Genomic DNA, 15,162 nt, shown 5'->3' with positions numbered 1-15,162 from the left:
TGCCATGGCACCCTTGCTATTTGTGGACGACATGCTGTTGTCTCCTCTGAGCAATACAGGAGGGTAAATAGCCACAAATCAACAGTGCACCCTACAGTGTAAAGTATAGACTATAATCATATAAACTATAAATACACTTCTGCACTAGTGGGGCCAGCACCACAGGTGCTGCTTACCGCCTGCGCAAAGCGTTTGTGTGGGCACCAGAAATCCTGCCTGGGTCTCTTTGAGCCTGTCTCTCCTCTCCAGCGTTAGCAGAGCTGAGAGGAATGGCTGCCGGCGTCCTGGGAAGAGGAGGGAGCCGTGGGCGTGACCCAGAAAAGTGCGGGAACTGGTGCCCCACTGTGCAGAGTGAGGGGGGTGGAGTATGCAAAGCATGCTCCAGCCCTCAGTGCTGCCGACCTGTACAGCGTCCCGCCCTTCCCCTGACTGGCAGGGCTGGGGGCGGGAAAAGAATGAGACTAGGCCGCAGAAGCCGGGGACTATAGTTATAAGCGCGGCCGCCGTATAAGCGCGGTCGGCGCGGAAGTCCCCGGCGCACTAACAGTCCCAGCCGCGCCGCAGGGATAACCATGGCAGCGGCGGTCAGCGCGGCAGTCCCCCTACACAAATACACTCAGCGACGCTGAAGTGTATAGTGGCACAAATGCAGCCAGCGCTGCTGTCCCCGGTGCACTAGCACACCCAGCAATGCTGGAGTGTTGCTGTGCGCGGTCCCCACGGGGACACAGAGTACCTCCAAGTAGCAGGGCCATGTCCCTGAACGATACTCGGCTCCTATCCAGCAAGGTCCTCAGGAGCTGTGGATGGAGCACGGTCTCCTGTGCCTGGAGACCGATGGGATCCCACTTCACCCAGAGCCCTAATTGAGGGATGGGGAAGGAAAGCAGCATGTGGGCTCCAGCCTCCGTACCCGCAATGGATACCTCAACCTTAACAACACCGCCGACAAGAGTGGGGTGAGAAGGGAGCATGCTGGGGGCCCTGTTATGGGCCCTCTTTTCTTCCATCCGACATAGTCAGCAGCTGCTGCTGACTAAGCTGTGGAGCTATGCGTGGATGTCTGACCTCCTTCGCACAAAGCATAAAAACTGATGAGCCCGTAGCAGTACGGGGGGTGTATAGGCTGAAGGGGAGGGGCTTTACACTTTTAGTGTAATACTTTGTGTGGCCTCCGGAGGCATAGCTATACACCCAATTGTCTGGGTCTCCCAATTAGGAGCGACAAAGAAATAAGTATTAAACATGTCCCCTATTTTCAACAGTGGAACACTGGTACAATGGAACCTTAGATTACGAGCATAATTCGTTATGTGAGTGTGCTCGTAATCCAAGTTATTCGTATAGCAAGGCAAATTTTCCCAAAGGAAAAAAACTCAGACAATTGGTTCCACAACTTGTAGCAATGTCCCATCCTGGTCCCCTATTGTGCCATTCCACACACACACAAACACACACACACACACACACACACAAACACATTATTCTCACCTATCCGCCGTTCCCTTGGCGGCTTCTCTGGTTCTTGCAGTCCGCAGGCATGTGGACCCAGTAACGATCGTGGCCGACGCAGGGGCTGCCGCTGTCAGTGCTTCAGCAGCAGACGTCATACACATGAGCCGCTTGCCTCTGATTGCACACCTCCCAAAGGCAGCGCGCTGGCCAGACAGAGCTCAACGTCGGCTGACATGAAGCAAAGACAGCAGCAGCCCCTGCACCGGCTGCGATTGTTACCGGATCCATGTGCCTGCGAACCACAAGAAGCAGCCAGAGCGGGTCAGAGCGCGATGAAAGTACAGAACTGGAAGTGTGTGTGGTGAGTATTTGCTCGTATAGCAAAGCATTGCTCGCAAACCGAGTTACCAATTTGCAGCAAGCTATGCTCATATAGCGAAATGCTCGAACACCGGTTAGTCGTAATCCGAGGTTCCACTATAAATGTTTTTCTAAAGGTGCTAATGACATGATTTTAGTACCAGATGTCAGTAACAAAACATCCAATCAATACAAGTAAAGAATTCAAACCATAGCTGTCCATAAATTAAGTGATGTGCAAATATGGGAAATGACATAAGGAAAAAAAGTATTGAACACATAAAGGAAGAGAGGTGCAAAAAGCCATGGAAAGTCATGACACCAGCTGAAATCTATCAATAATTAAAAAACAATTCTGCCACTTAGTGAAAAAAAAAAATCAGCTGGTTTAACTGATTGCCTATATAAAAAAAAAAGTGTCTCATTACCAAAGTGCCACACAAGAAACATCTCATCATGGGTAAAACCAGTGAGCTATCTCAAGACCTTTGCAATCTTATCGTTTCAAAACATACTGATTCCATTGGTTATAGAAAAATTACTAAACTAATTAAGGCTTCAGTGAGCACTTTTAGGGCCATAATCTGGAATTGGAAACAACATTACTTCACCATAAACTGGCCACGACCAGATGCTCCCCACAAGATTTCAGACAGAGGAGTGAAAAGAATTATAAGAGTTGTCCAAGAGCCAAGAACCACCTGTGGAGAGCTATAGAAAGACCTGGATAAGCAAGTACAATTGCTCCAAAGAAAGCAATAAGTAATGCACTCAACCTCTATGACCTATATACATGCTCACCACTCAAGACTCCACTGCTGATCAAAAAGCATGTGCAAGTGTGTTTACAGTTTGCTCAACAACAATTAGACAAACCTGTGAAATAGTGGGAGAGGATTTGAAGAGTGTTTGTGTGAAAGAATATGCCAAAATGACATCTGAGCAATACATGTGACTAGTTTCTCCATACAGGAGGTGTCTTTAAGCTGTCATCACCAACAAAGGCTTTGGAATGAAATATTAAATACTTTTCAGTAAGTGTGTTCAATACTTTTTCCTTGTGTCATTTCTCATTACACATCACTGAATTTATGGACAGTTCTTTACGGATTGGACGGGTGTTTATCGACACCTGGTGAGAAATAGCACCTATAGAAACAAATTTACTTAGTAAATTGGTGACGTGTTCAATACTTATTTCACCGCTGTACAAAGATGCAAATACAAGGTGCACACAAAACAATGGCACATACTAAATGTATGGAAGGTTTATATACGATATATTACTGGACAGAGCCTGCATTTCAGATGTAATGGTCTCACATTTGTGTTTCCCACAATGTTACAGAATTACAGAGGCTGTTGGGAGATGCTGGGCTTTGTAGTTTTACAGAAGCTGAAGCGCCTACTAATACAATACATAGGACTTCCCTGGGTCACGGTTCTGAATAATGACAAGAGAGAAAGATGGATTGTATGTGAAATAAGGCACTGCTCATGTATATCTCATGGTGATGGAAGCATCGATTTGTTCGTTACTTCTAGCCTAATCCATAATCTAGAAACCAAGTGAAGATGACACGCGGTCCGGTGACAAAGGCTATACGCTGGGTTCATTCAGAGCTCCGTGTAATGCTGGAATGACAGAGTTTCTGTCCGGCAATGGGGGCTCTAAACCTGAAAATACAGGACAGTATAACAATTTAAAGCCCCCCCATAAACAGATGGCTATTGGCCGATCCCACGATATTGACGTGTTTGGACGACATTATAATGTCTATAAAAGTCACCGCCGCGACTGATCATCGGAGGGACCGCCGCTGATCAGATACGTCTGATTTCACACTGCAGATTGCTTTGTTCTCCCGGAAATGTTATCATGGAGAACACAGGAGCACTTGGCCCAATGAGTGCTCCTGGGGGATGATTGAGACAGCTGATATGGCACTGTGATGATTGATCAGCGCGAAGCATTGCTTTACTCGACAGCAATCCAGTGTGTGTGGCACTTAACTCACAAGCACAAACATTAGGGCTACATGCGCATGCTGCATCAATCTTGTGTTCACAAAACTGCAGCCTAAACTGCACCATGTCAGAGAGAGCCTGCAAATGTCACAAAAAATGCTTTGTATGTTGTACACAAAGCTTCTCATGAGCCAGATCAGGCACCCCATACTTGCACTGACGAGGTGCAAGCACCCTGAAACACTGTGTCTGCAAATTGGGATTCTGATCTGGCATATATATCCTAAGTTATATGCAAAGGATTGTTAAAAATCCACATTTGACTTTTAGGATCGCCACTATCCAATAGGTGGGTGCTGCGCTAGAGTTTGTCTCCATTCTGGAGAGATAATTTGTATTTGTAGGTGCGTTTTTGCTGCGTTTTGGAAGAATGACATGCTGCATTTTGTCACAAACGTTTGACAAATAAACTGCAATGTGCGACATAGGCAAATCTGACTTCTCACAGCTTTGCTGGGACGTCAAATTTCAGAGAGTTCTCGACATCAAAAGTGCAGCCAAAACGCAGCAAAAAAACGCAGCATGCACATGTAGCCTAAACATGTACACCCCACAATTTTAGAAAAAAAGAAACATACAACTGGATGGGCGGGGGGGGTGGGGGTGCAGATTATCAAGCTCAAGGCTCCCAACCCTCCACAAATAACCTCAAAACTGTCTTTCATAACTCGCACCATATTATTATGTAGTTACTTTAGTCTGCTTCTGTGCTAGTGTAAGCATTAGGTAGCCCCTAATAAATATGCCCTTACACATGGAAACATACTATATGCACACAGGTTTTGGAACACCTATCATCACACCCCAAGAGTATTTATGACATCCAATCTAAATCTATATGCATTAAAATTAAGTTGCCCCTCATTGTATAGCTATAACAGCCTTTACTCTTCTAGGCGGGTTTCTACAAGATGTTTGAAGAGTGTCTGTGTACATTTTTTGCTCTTTCAACTAGAAGAAAAGTGCCTGAGCTCGCATGTCCATTCTTTTCATTTCACCAGAGGTGTTGGATGTGTTGAGGTCGAAGCCCTATGGGGCCTGCCATGTTCTTCCAAACCAAACTCCTGTAACCATGCCTTTATGGACTTTGCTGTGCGCACTGGAGCACAACCATGGGGGACAGAAAAAGTGTCTTTATCAAACAGTTTCCCTAAAGTTGAAAGCTATAATTGTCCCAAAATATCTTGTATGCTGAAACATTAAAATAGATAGTCCCTGGAAATGAGGACCCCAAGCAGACCCCTGAAAAACCTACCCCCGTTCCCTGAAAAATAGGAGACAAATGTCATATTTTTTCTTACCTCGAAAAAAGCACTAGGTCTTATTTTCGGGGGAGGGTTTATTCTCGGGGAAACATAGTTGGGACAAAGTTTACCCCCCCAAAAAATGCAGATCTCCCTTCCCAGGATCGTCATATGTACCAGACCCTGGACGTCTGCGTGGCCTCCCAGGTCCTCCTGCGATCATTGGCGGGTGCTATCCAGCAGGTATGCTCCACAGTGGTCCTCCCCATGCTCTCTAGCCGACACTCACACATTAGAATGCAAACACACACTCATACAGACATATATTAATACATACATACATACATACACACGCACACACAACCTCTGCTACATGCACAGTTAAGCTGGAGTCACACTTGCGAGAGACTCTGAGTCGCACATCGCATCACCCGGCATGACCACAGACTCTCCTGACAGGAGCGGGTCAGCTGCATGTATTTCTATGCAGCTGAGATGCTCCTGTCAAGAGAGCTGCAGGACATGTCGTGTGGTGATGTCAGCAGACTTGCACGAGTCTCTCACAAGTGTGACTCCGGCCTAACACTTACATACACAGCTCTGCTAAATGTACAGTTACCCTTACATGCACAGCTCTGCTATGTGCATGCACACACTTGCATACATGCAGACACACACACACACACACACACACACACACAGCTCTACTGCACAGTTACAATTAATTACACACATACACATGAAATCAAACATACAATCGTGCACTGCACACTCTCACCACATCTGGTGATACCACTTGCTTCCAGCCAGAAGGGGACTCTCTGCTCTCATCTCTATGATGTGTTCCACCGCCGGGTCCTCCATGTGTTCCACCTGAGGTCCTGGCACTGCACTGCTTACCAGGTCCTTACCATAGGCTGGCCAGAAGCAATCAATATCACTGGATGTGGTGAGTGAGTGTGTGCGCAATCTGATGTGTAATGAGTGTGTGTGTTCTCATATGTCTGTGTGTGTGATCTGATGGGTGTGGGTGTGCGTTCCGCTGCAGGACCTTGACATGCGTCGACCATCTGGTGAGTATGATAGTGGAGTCTTCTGTCTTCTCTCTTTTGGGGGTGTCTGCTTTCTATAATGAAGTGTCCTGCAGTTTTCTTTAACATTTTTAGCTGCATGGACACTTCATTACTGAACCGCCACTAGAGCTTATTTTCGGGCGGAGGTCTTATATTTAGGCCTTGCAGAAAACTCCTGCTAGGCCTTATTTTCAGGGAAACACGTAGTAGCATTATCCCTCTTCCATCATATTTTACAGTCAGCCAAGTCAAGTTCTCCTGGCATGTGACAGCCCAGACTCCTCCATCAGATGCCAGATATAGTAGTGTGATCAGTGACTGCACAGAGCACATTTCCACTGCTCCTCAGTGCAGTGGTTGCAGTTTGACATCTCTCCATCTAATGCCTGGCATTGTGCGTGTGCTGGCCTGGCACGACGTCGCATGTGACACAGGTCTGTAGGTAGCAGGAACCTCTCAGGGCTCCTATCCAGAGGCAATACTCTTTTAGAACGACTCATTCTTTCACAAATCTTAGTAAAGTCAGATGACATGGCGAGGGGCCAGATATCAATACCCCGGGGTGGGGGTGGGTGGGAGGGGGGGGTAGGGGCATCGGGACTATGTGAAAAGCTCGACATTTAATTTCTAGACACGTATCCTAATATTTTCTCCATATAGTTTATATTAATGGAAATATATTATTTTGACATTTGTGATGACCACATCATATAATTTTTGTATGTACTTGGGGTGGCTGATCAGGGTCTGGTGGAAAAGCTGCACCTTGTGAATGCAAGCACAACCAGCTCTATAAGGCAGAAGGTGAATGCTCCATGCTACAAGAGTTGTCCCACTTATCAAAACAAGGCCAGTGTTTTTACAGTCCCTTGCAAAAGTATTCATGCCACACAAACTTTTCCATATTTGCTCACGTTACACCCACAAACGAAGATGTATTTTATGTGATATACAAGCACAGAGTAGCAAGGATTTGTGAAGTGTAAAGGAAATCATACCTAGTTTTCTAAATATTTAAAAAAAAAAGAGAATTTTGTTTACTTACCGTAAATTCTTTTTCTTATAGTTCCGTCATGGGAGACCCAGACCATGGGTGTATAGCTACTGCCTCCGGAGGACACACAAAGTTACTACACTCAAAACGTGTAGCTCCTCCCTCCCAGTATATACACCCCCTGCTAGCCAGTCCTAGCCAGTTTAGTGCAAAAGCTGAAGGAGGACATCCACCCACAAGAAGAGACAGAGTAAAAACCGGAAGAACCGGAACCTCTGTCTACAACAATAACAGCCGGTGAAGACACCGGAACAAGAAACCTGCCAACAGGCAATAGGGAGGGTGCTGGGTCTCCCATGACGGAACTATAAGAAAAAGAATTTACGGTAAGTAAACAAAATTCTCTTTTTCTTTATCGTTCCTATGGGAGACCCAGACCATGGGACGTTCCAAAGCAGTCCATGGGTGGGAATAAACAGACAACTGAGAAGCAGGCAAAACCTAACTTCACAAATGGGCGACAGACGCCTGAAAGATGCGTCTGCCTAAGCCCGCGTCTGCCAAAGCATAAGCATGCCTTGGATAGAGCTTCGAAAAAAGTATGCAGACTAATTCGAGCTGCAGTCTGACAGACCTACTGAGCCGTAGCCTGGAGCCTGAAAGCCCAAAAGGCACCGACAGGTCTGATCAAATGTGCTCTGATCCCCGGCGGGGAAGGCACTTGAGTACACTTGTTGGGCCTCGGAAATGGCCGACCTAAGCCAACGAACCAGGGTCGGCTTAGATGCCGAGAGACCGCTACGCTGACTAGCGGTCAGCACCAGAGAGAGGTGCACTGCCTAATAACGGCGGTGCAAGACACATAGATCCGGAGCGCCCGCACCAGATCCAGGATATGCAACGCTTTCTCAAGCGATGAACAGGAGCCGGACAAAAGGAAGGCAGGTAAATTGCCCCGGATAAGGTGGAAGCAGTAACCACCTCAGGGAAAAAAGTCCGGAGTCGGACGGAGACCACCTTGTCTTGATGCAAAAGGCCAAGAAGGGGGTGACTCCGAGAGAGTACAGCCAGAACTCTCTGGCGGGAAATTATAGCCACTAGAAGACTACTTTCTGTGAAAGATGAAACAAAGAAACCTCCCTAAGAGGCGCAAAGGGGGGTTTCCGGGAACCGAGAGGACCGGATTAAGGTCCCAGGGCTCCATAGGCCGCAGGAAAGGCGGAATAATGTGAGATGCGCCCTGAAAGGAGCGCACCGGAGCCAGCCGGACGATACGCCGCTGGCACATACTGACAGAGCCGAGACCTGTCCCTTAATGAGGGATAGTCCTAGCTGTAAACCGGACTGTGAAAGAGACAGGAGGGTCAGCAAAGATAAAAAGGTCAAAGGACACTTTGAAGCTCGAGTCATAGCGGAGATGACTTCAGGAAGGATACCAGAAGTCGCCAAGATCCAGGACTCAAGAGCTACGCCGTCAATCTGAGAATCCAGAATTCTGACGGAAAAAACGGTCCCTTTTGAGAAAAGGTCTGAACGGTCCGGAAGATGCCATGGCAACCCAACGGACAGAAGGAGCAGGTCAGGGTACCAAGCCTGCCTGGGTCAGTCTGGAGAATGAGAATGACCCGACGGCCCCCTTAACTGATCTTGTGCAGGACTCTGGGCAAGAGGTAGAGACGAAGCTGGGATCAAACATGAACCAGTGTGCCTACCGCAAAACCTGAGGATTGTGGACCACGGTTGGACAGCTGAAATAGTCTGCCTCGCAGCTTTCACATCTAGGATGTGGGCTGCGGATATGGTGGACTAGGAGTCCCTTGTCCACTGAAGAATGATGAGCCGCCAAGATTGCCAGACGGCTGAATGTCCCGCCCTGGAAGTTGATGTAGGAAAACGCTGTCACGTTGTCCGACTGGACTCGAATGTGCCTAGCCGCCAACAGATGGTGAAGGCTTAGAGAGCTAGAAATACAGCTCTGATTTCCAGCACATTGAACCAGAGGGCTGATTCGGACAGAGTCCAAGCGCCCTGCGCTCCACGGTGGAGATATACTGCTCCCAAGGCGGAAAGACCAGCACCCTGGTGAGGATCACCCGGGACGGGGCCAGGAAGGAGCATCCCTGAGACAGAGGTGGCCGAAACCACCACTGCAACGAGCCCCTGGTCAGTGGCGAAGCCACCACTCCGAGAAGGAGGGAGGTCGCGTGTACAGCGGAAACCCTCCAGTCTCAGAGGACGCAGGAGAAACTGGGCAAGGAATCGCTTCCATTGACGCCACCGTCTGACCAGCACCTTATTTGGTGTCTGATAGAACGACGTCGACTGCCAGCGGAGGGACTACTGATCGACTAAGAGCAGCTTCACAAGTGCCGACAGAGTCTCGAATTGCGTCCCTGAAAACCTCTGGTGCGAAGTCAGAGTGGACCTGGACAGAATGACAAGCCACCCGAATAGATTAGAGTGGCGAGAGTAAGCGAAGTACTCTACTAAGAGTCTGCACTGGATGAAACCCCGAGAAGAAAACCATCCAGGGCAAACGATCACTGCCAATCCCTAGGGGTGCAGGACCCTAATCACAGCAGCCCCAAGGAGAATACTCGAGGGGCCGTGGCTAACCCCAAGGGAAGAGCCACGAATTGGACCACTCCGATGGCAAAACGTAGTCAACGCTGGTGTGAAACTGCGATTGACCCTTGCCGAAAGGCATCCCTCATGCCGATGGCTGCTAGGGAATCTCCTTGGGTTCTTGATTGATCTGGTGAAAAACACACGGAACAAGACCGAGACTCCATGTGAAAACGCCACACCTGACCATGCTTGAAAAGCTAAAGATCCAGGTCGGAAGGCACCGCCCTCTTCGGGGACTAGAAATAGATTTAAGCAAAAATCTCAGAACCGTTCCCAGTCGGGAACTGGAACGGAACAATTACTCCGTTGGCCTGCAAGAAATGCCACGGCCTGTGAGAAGGAGGCGGCCTTGGAGCCGGGAGGAGTTGACAGAAAAAATCTGTTTGGCGGGTGGACAGAATTCCATCCTGTAGCCATGGGAGATATAAACTCGCCCCCACTGAACGGAGACGTGGTAGAACCATACGTCGCCAAGTGGAGAGAGCCTGCCACCGACCAAGGAGGTGGTTGGCGTGGCCAGATAGCTCGGAGGAAGCTGACTCCGTGGTAGCATCTCCTGCGGTCTTCTGAAGACGCAGCTTCAAGCCATTTGGTTCTATGAACTAAGGCCGAGCTAGAGGACGATCAGAAGGAGGAACGGAAACCACCGACACCTCAACTGATTCCTGCCCTGGTTTAGGTTTGTGGCAAGGAAGAACTCTCGTCGCCAAGAGCTTCCTAAATTTCATCTAGTTGGTTCCGAAGAGACTGGTCCCACCAAAGGGGAGCCCAGCAAGGAACCTCTATAGAGGCATCTGCCTTCCATTGCCGAAGCCACACCTGCGGATAGCGAGGAAAGTAGCCAAAACCACCGCTGTGCGGTGTCCAGCATGGCAGACTTGGCAGAGGATGGAAAGACTGAAGTCTGGAAGTTCAGGCAACCGTCTTGGGCATAGAGTCCCTGTGAGGGAATGCATCTCCTCTGAGGAGCCATCAGCCACTGACATAACGGTCCGGGCTGAGCCACCTGAGGTGAATGAGCCCACCTCTTGACCACCATTGGTGGACGGGGGAAACCCAGTCCTCAGAATCACGCTTCATGGGAAGCGACTGTCAGAGCGGACCCTGGGCTGGTCACAGGGGCCTGAAAACTGGAGTGGTTAAGGAACACACGTTGTGTTCACCTAGATAAGGTAACTCCGGCGGATTGAGGTCCAGTACAAAATTAATGTACCGTGGGATCCTTATAGAGGTGCCGTCAGCCACTGATACAACTATCCGGGCTGAAAGTCTGGACACCGGAGTGGCCACGCTTGGCGAATGAGTACACTCCTTGACCACCTCAGATGGGAGGGGGAGACAGGCAGCAGAACCCCGCTGTGGGATCTGCAGGACAGGCTGCGGGCTTGGACGCAGCGGGCTGAAAACTGGAGTGGTTAAGGAACACACTCCTCGTCTTGTTAAAGGTATACTGATGCCTTTTTGCCAGCGGGGAATACTCCCCTGATACAGGCGGATGGAGGTCCAATACAAGTATAATGGACGCAATCTAATCATTCGCATCCCCGTCATCTACGGACGGATCAAAGTACGTAAAGCAGCGTCCGAGCCCCTGATAGAGACATCCTCCTCGTCCAGTGAGTCAGCTCGTATCGGAGCTGCGGGACGGGGAGGACAGGGGACCCTGCGTCTCCCTATCAGGAGGACGGGGTCTGTGAGCTTTGCTGAGCAAGCAGAAAACGCCCTGAGAAGGGGGTTGCATGCTCAGCGGATGCCGGGACAGCCGACCCCTGGAAAAAGAGATTCCCCCAGGGGTCAGCCACCGAACCCGGAGCAGCTGGAGGGACCATGCATGAGCCTCCAAGCTGAGGGGCCACAGCGGTTATGAGCTCGGTACAGCCGTACGAGACTACCAGCAGTGGATAATAAAAAACAGCCTGCAGCCTCGCTCTGTGAGACCTGCTGCAGAGGTGGGGGGCTCTGTCTAGAATGTCTAGAAAACACAAGACAGGGGTTCAGCCTGGGGAGACTCCAGGCTGAGGCACCACCACCTAAGAACCATTACAGTATGGGTCTGTGCCGGTTCAGGCAATATGAGCCTACATGCAGAACATGTAGTGTACAGCCTTGGAGCTTTGCTCCTAGTGAGACATGCTGCTGAGGAGGAGGTTATATAATAAAGAATTAACTCCTTCACAATGCCCTGATAGTATATAAAAGTGCACAACCAGAGGTTGTGACTTGTCAGGCCGCTATTGTGAGTGCCCCCCCAGGTTCCAAGCCTGGACCCCCAGCCAGATATTCACTCCCTCTGCACTGCAGAGCAGCCAGAGCCGATCAGCGTACTAAGAACGCTGAGAAAATGGCGCTAGAGTGAGGGGGGAGGGCGGGGGTTAACCCAGGAGCGGGAATCGGAGGGCTAAGAAATGTACAGGGGAGGGAATCATCTCCTCAACAAGGAGTGTCCTCCCCTGTGCAGAGCGGCGGTTGGGCGGCGCTGCAGCGTCCCCCTGCATGACTGACATGCAGGGGAACGAGACGAAACTAGGCCGCGGCTGAAGCCGGGGCCTAGAGTTAAACATGCGGCCGAAAATCAGGCATCATCGGCGCGGTACACAGAAAAAAACAGTGGAACCGGCCGGAAACACAGTAAAAGCAGCATTATCAAAGTCAAACACTGTCCCCCTAATAAAGTGCCCCACATTGCAGAAGGACCCTCTGAATAACGTCTCTATACTTAGCTTTGAGACGCAGGGTCCAGTCCCTGGGTGGGGTGGGGGTCCAGTGCTCCGTCCAGCAGGGTCCTGTCAAAGGGCTGCGGATGGAGGCCGGTCTCCTGCAAAGCAGTGAGAACCGTGTTGGCTCCCACTTCAAGCCAGAGCCCCAGCATGGGATGGTGAAGGAGCGCGGCATGAAGGGCTCTTGCCCTGAATCAACCTTAACAGCACCGCCGCCAGGGGGGTGTGAAGGGACATGCCGGGGGTCCAGTGGACCCGCTTTTCTTCCAAATCTGTAGAAAAAGAAGGGAATTTTGTTTACTTACCGTAAATTCCTTTTCTTCTAGCTCCAATTGGGAGACCCAGACAATTGGGTGTATAGCTACTGCCTCCGGAGGCCACACAAAGTACTACACTTAAAAGTGTAAGGCCCCTCCCCTTCTGGCTATACACCCTCCCGTGGGATCACGGGCTCCTCAGTTTTAGTGCAAAAGCAAGAAGGAGGAAAGCCAATAACAGGTTTAAAGACAAATTCAATCCGAAGAAACATCGGAGAACTGAAACCAATCAACATGAACAACATGTGTACTCGAAAAAAACAAAAATCCCTAAGAAAACAGGGCGGGTGCTGGGTCTCCCAATTGGAGCTAGAAGAAAAGGAATTTACGGTAAGTAAACAAAATTCCCTTCTTCTTTTTCGCTCCTAATTGGGAGACCCAGACAATTGGGACGTCCAAAAGCAGTCCCTGGGTGGGTAAAAGAATACCTCGTGATAGGGCCGTCAAACAGCCCTGTCCTACAGGTGGGCAACCGCCGCCTGAAGGACTTGTCTACCTAGGCTGGCGTCCGCCGAAGCGTAGGTATGCACCTGATAATGCTTGGTAAAGGTGTGCAGACTCGACCAGGTAGCCGCCTGGCACACCTGCTGAGCCGTAGCCTGGTGCCGTAATGCCCAGGACGCACCCACGGCTCTGGTAGAATGGGCCTTCAGCCCTGAAGGAACCGGAAGCCCCGCAGAACGGTAGGTTTCAAGAATTGGTTCCTTGATCCACCGAGCCAGGGTGGATTTGGAAGCTTGCGACCCTTTACGCTGACCAGCGACAAGGACAAAGAGTGCATCCGAGCGGCGTAAGGGCGCCGTGCGGGAAATGTAGATCCTGAGTGCTCTGACCAGATCCAACAAATGCAAACCTTTCTCAAATTGATGAACTGGATGAGGACACAAGGAAGGTAATGTGACATCCTGATTGAGATGAAAGGGGGATACCACCTTAGGGAGAAACTCAGGAACCGGGCGTAGAACCACCTTGTCCTGGTGAAACACCAGGAAGCGAGATTTGCATGATAGCGCCGCTAGCTCGGACACTCTCCGAAGAGACGTGACCGCCACTAGAAAAGCCACTTTCTGTGAAAGACGAGAAAGGGAAACATCCTTCATAGGCTCGAAAGGCGGCTTCTGGAGAGCAATTAGAACCTTGTTCAGATCCCAGGGCTCTAACGGCCGCTTGTAAGGAGGGACGATATGACCAACTCCTTGCAGGAACGTGCGCACCTGAGTAAGTCGCGCTAGGCGTTTCTGAAAAAATACAGATAGCGCTGAGACTTGTCCTTTAAGGGAGCTGAGCGACAAACCTTTTTCCAACCCGGATTGCAGGAAGGAAAGAAAAGTAGGCAATGCAAAAGGCCAGGGAGGAACTCCCTGAGCCGCGCACCAAGATAAGAATATCTTCCACGTCCTGTGGTAGATCTTGGCGGAGGATGGTTTTCTAGCCTGCCTCATGGTGGTAATAACATTTCCAGATAATCCTGAAGACGCTAGGATCCAGGACTCAATGGCCACACAGTCAGGTTCAGGGCCGCAGAATTCAGGTGGAAAAACGGCCCTTGAGATAGCAAGTCTGGTCGTTCTGGTAGTGCCCATGGTTGGCCTACCGTGAGGTGCCACAGATCTGGGTACCACGATCTCCTCGGCCAGTCTGGAGCGACGAGGATGGCGCGACGGCAGTCGGCCCTGATCTTGCGCAGCACTCTGGGTAACAATGCCAGAGGTGGGAACACATAAGGTAGTCGGAATTGCGACCAATCTTGAACTAAGGCGTCTGCCGCCAGAGCTCGGTGATCGTGAGACCGTGCCATGAAAACCGGGACCTTGTTGTTGTACCGTGACGCCATCAGGTCGACGTCCGGCATCCCCCAGCGGCGACAGATCTCCTGAAACACGTCCGGGTGAAGGGACCATTCCCCTGCGTCCATACCCTGGCGACTGAGGAAGTCTGCTTCCCAGTTTTCCACGCCTGGGATGTGAACTGCTGAAATGGTGGAAGCCGTGTCTTCCACCCACGTTAGAATCCGTCGGACTTCCTGGAAGGCTTGCCGACTGCGTGTGCCACCTTGGTGGTTGATGTATGCTACCGCTGTGGAGTTGTACGACTGAATTCGGATCTGCTTGCCTTCCAGCCACTGCTGGAAGGCTTGTAGGGCAAGATACACTGCTCTGATTTCTAGAACATTGATCTGAAGGGTGGACTCTTGCTGAGTCCACGTACCCTGAGCCCTGTGGTGGAGAAAAACCGCTCCCCACCCTGACAGGCTCGCGTCCGTCGTGACCACCGCCCAGGATGGGGGTAGGAAGGACTTTCCCTTTGACAATGAGGTGGGAAGAAGCCACCACTGAAGAGATTCCT

The 15,162-nt window shown here is 50.2% G+C and overlaps 1 protein-coding gene across 1 annotated transcript in view; it reads right to left on the bottom strand.

Annotated features, from left to right (window-relative positions):
- The window catches only part of TRMT13 (tRNA methyltransferase 13), a 55,032-nt gene that overhangs the window by 24,582 nt on the left and 15,288 nt on the right, over positions 1-15,162 (bottom strand). The window contains exon 6 of the mRNA XM_075322127.1: positions 3,422-3,492. Coding sequence (XP_075178242.1) covers positions 3,422-3,492 — 71 coding nt within the window. The remainder of the gene's footprint in view (positions 1-3,421; positions 3,493-15,162) is intronic.

The sequence above is a fragment of the Anomaloglossus baeobatrachus genome, chromosome 8 (genome assembly GCF_048569485.1).
Source record: "Anomaloglossus baeobatrachus isolate aAnoBae1 chromosome 8, aAnoBae1.hap1, whole genome shotgun sequence".
Taxonomy (NCBI): domain Eukaryota; kingdom Metazoa; phylum Chordata; class Amphibia; order Anura; family Aromobatidae; genus Anomaloglossus; species Anomaloglossus baeobatrachus.
Note: the sequence above shows the minus strand (reverse complement) of the source record. Positions and strands in the feature narration are given on the sequence as shown.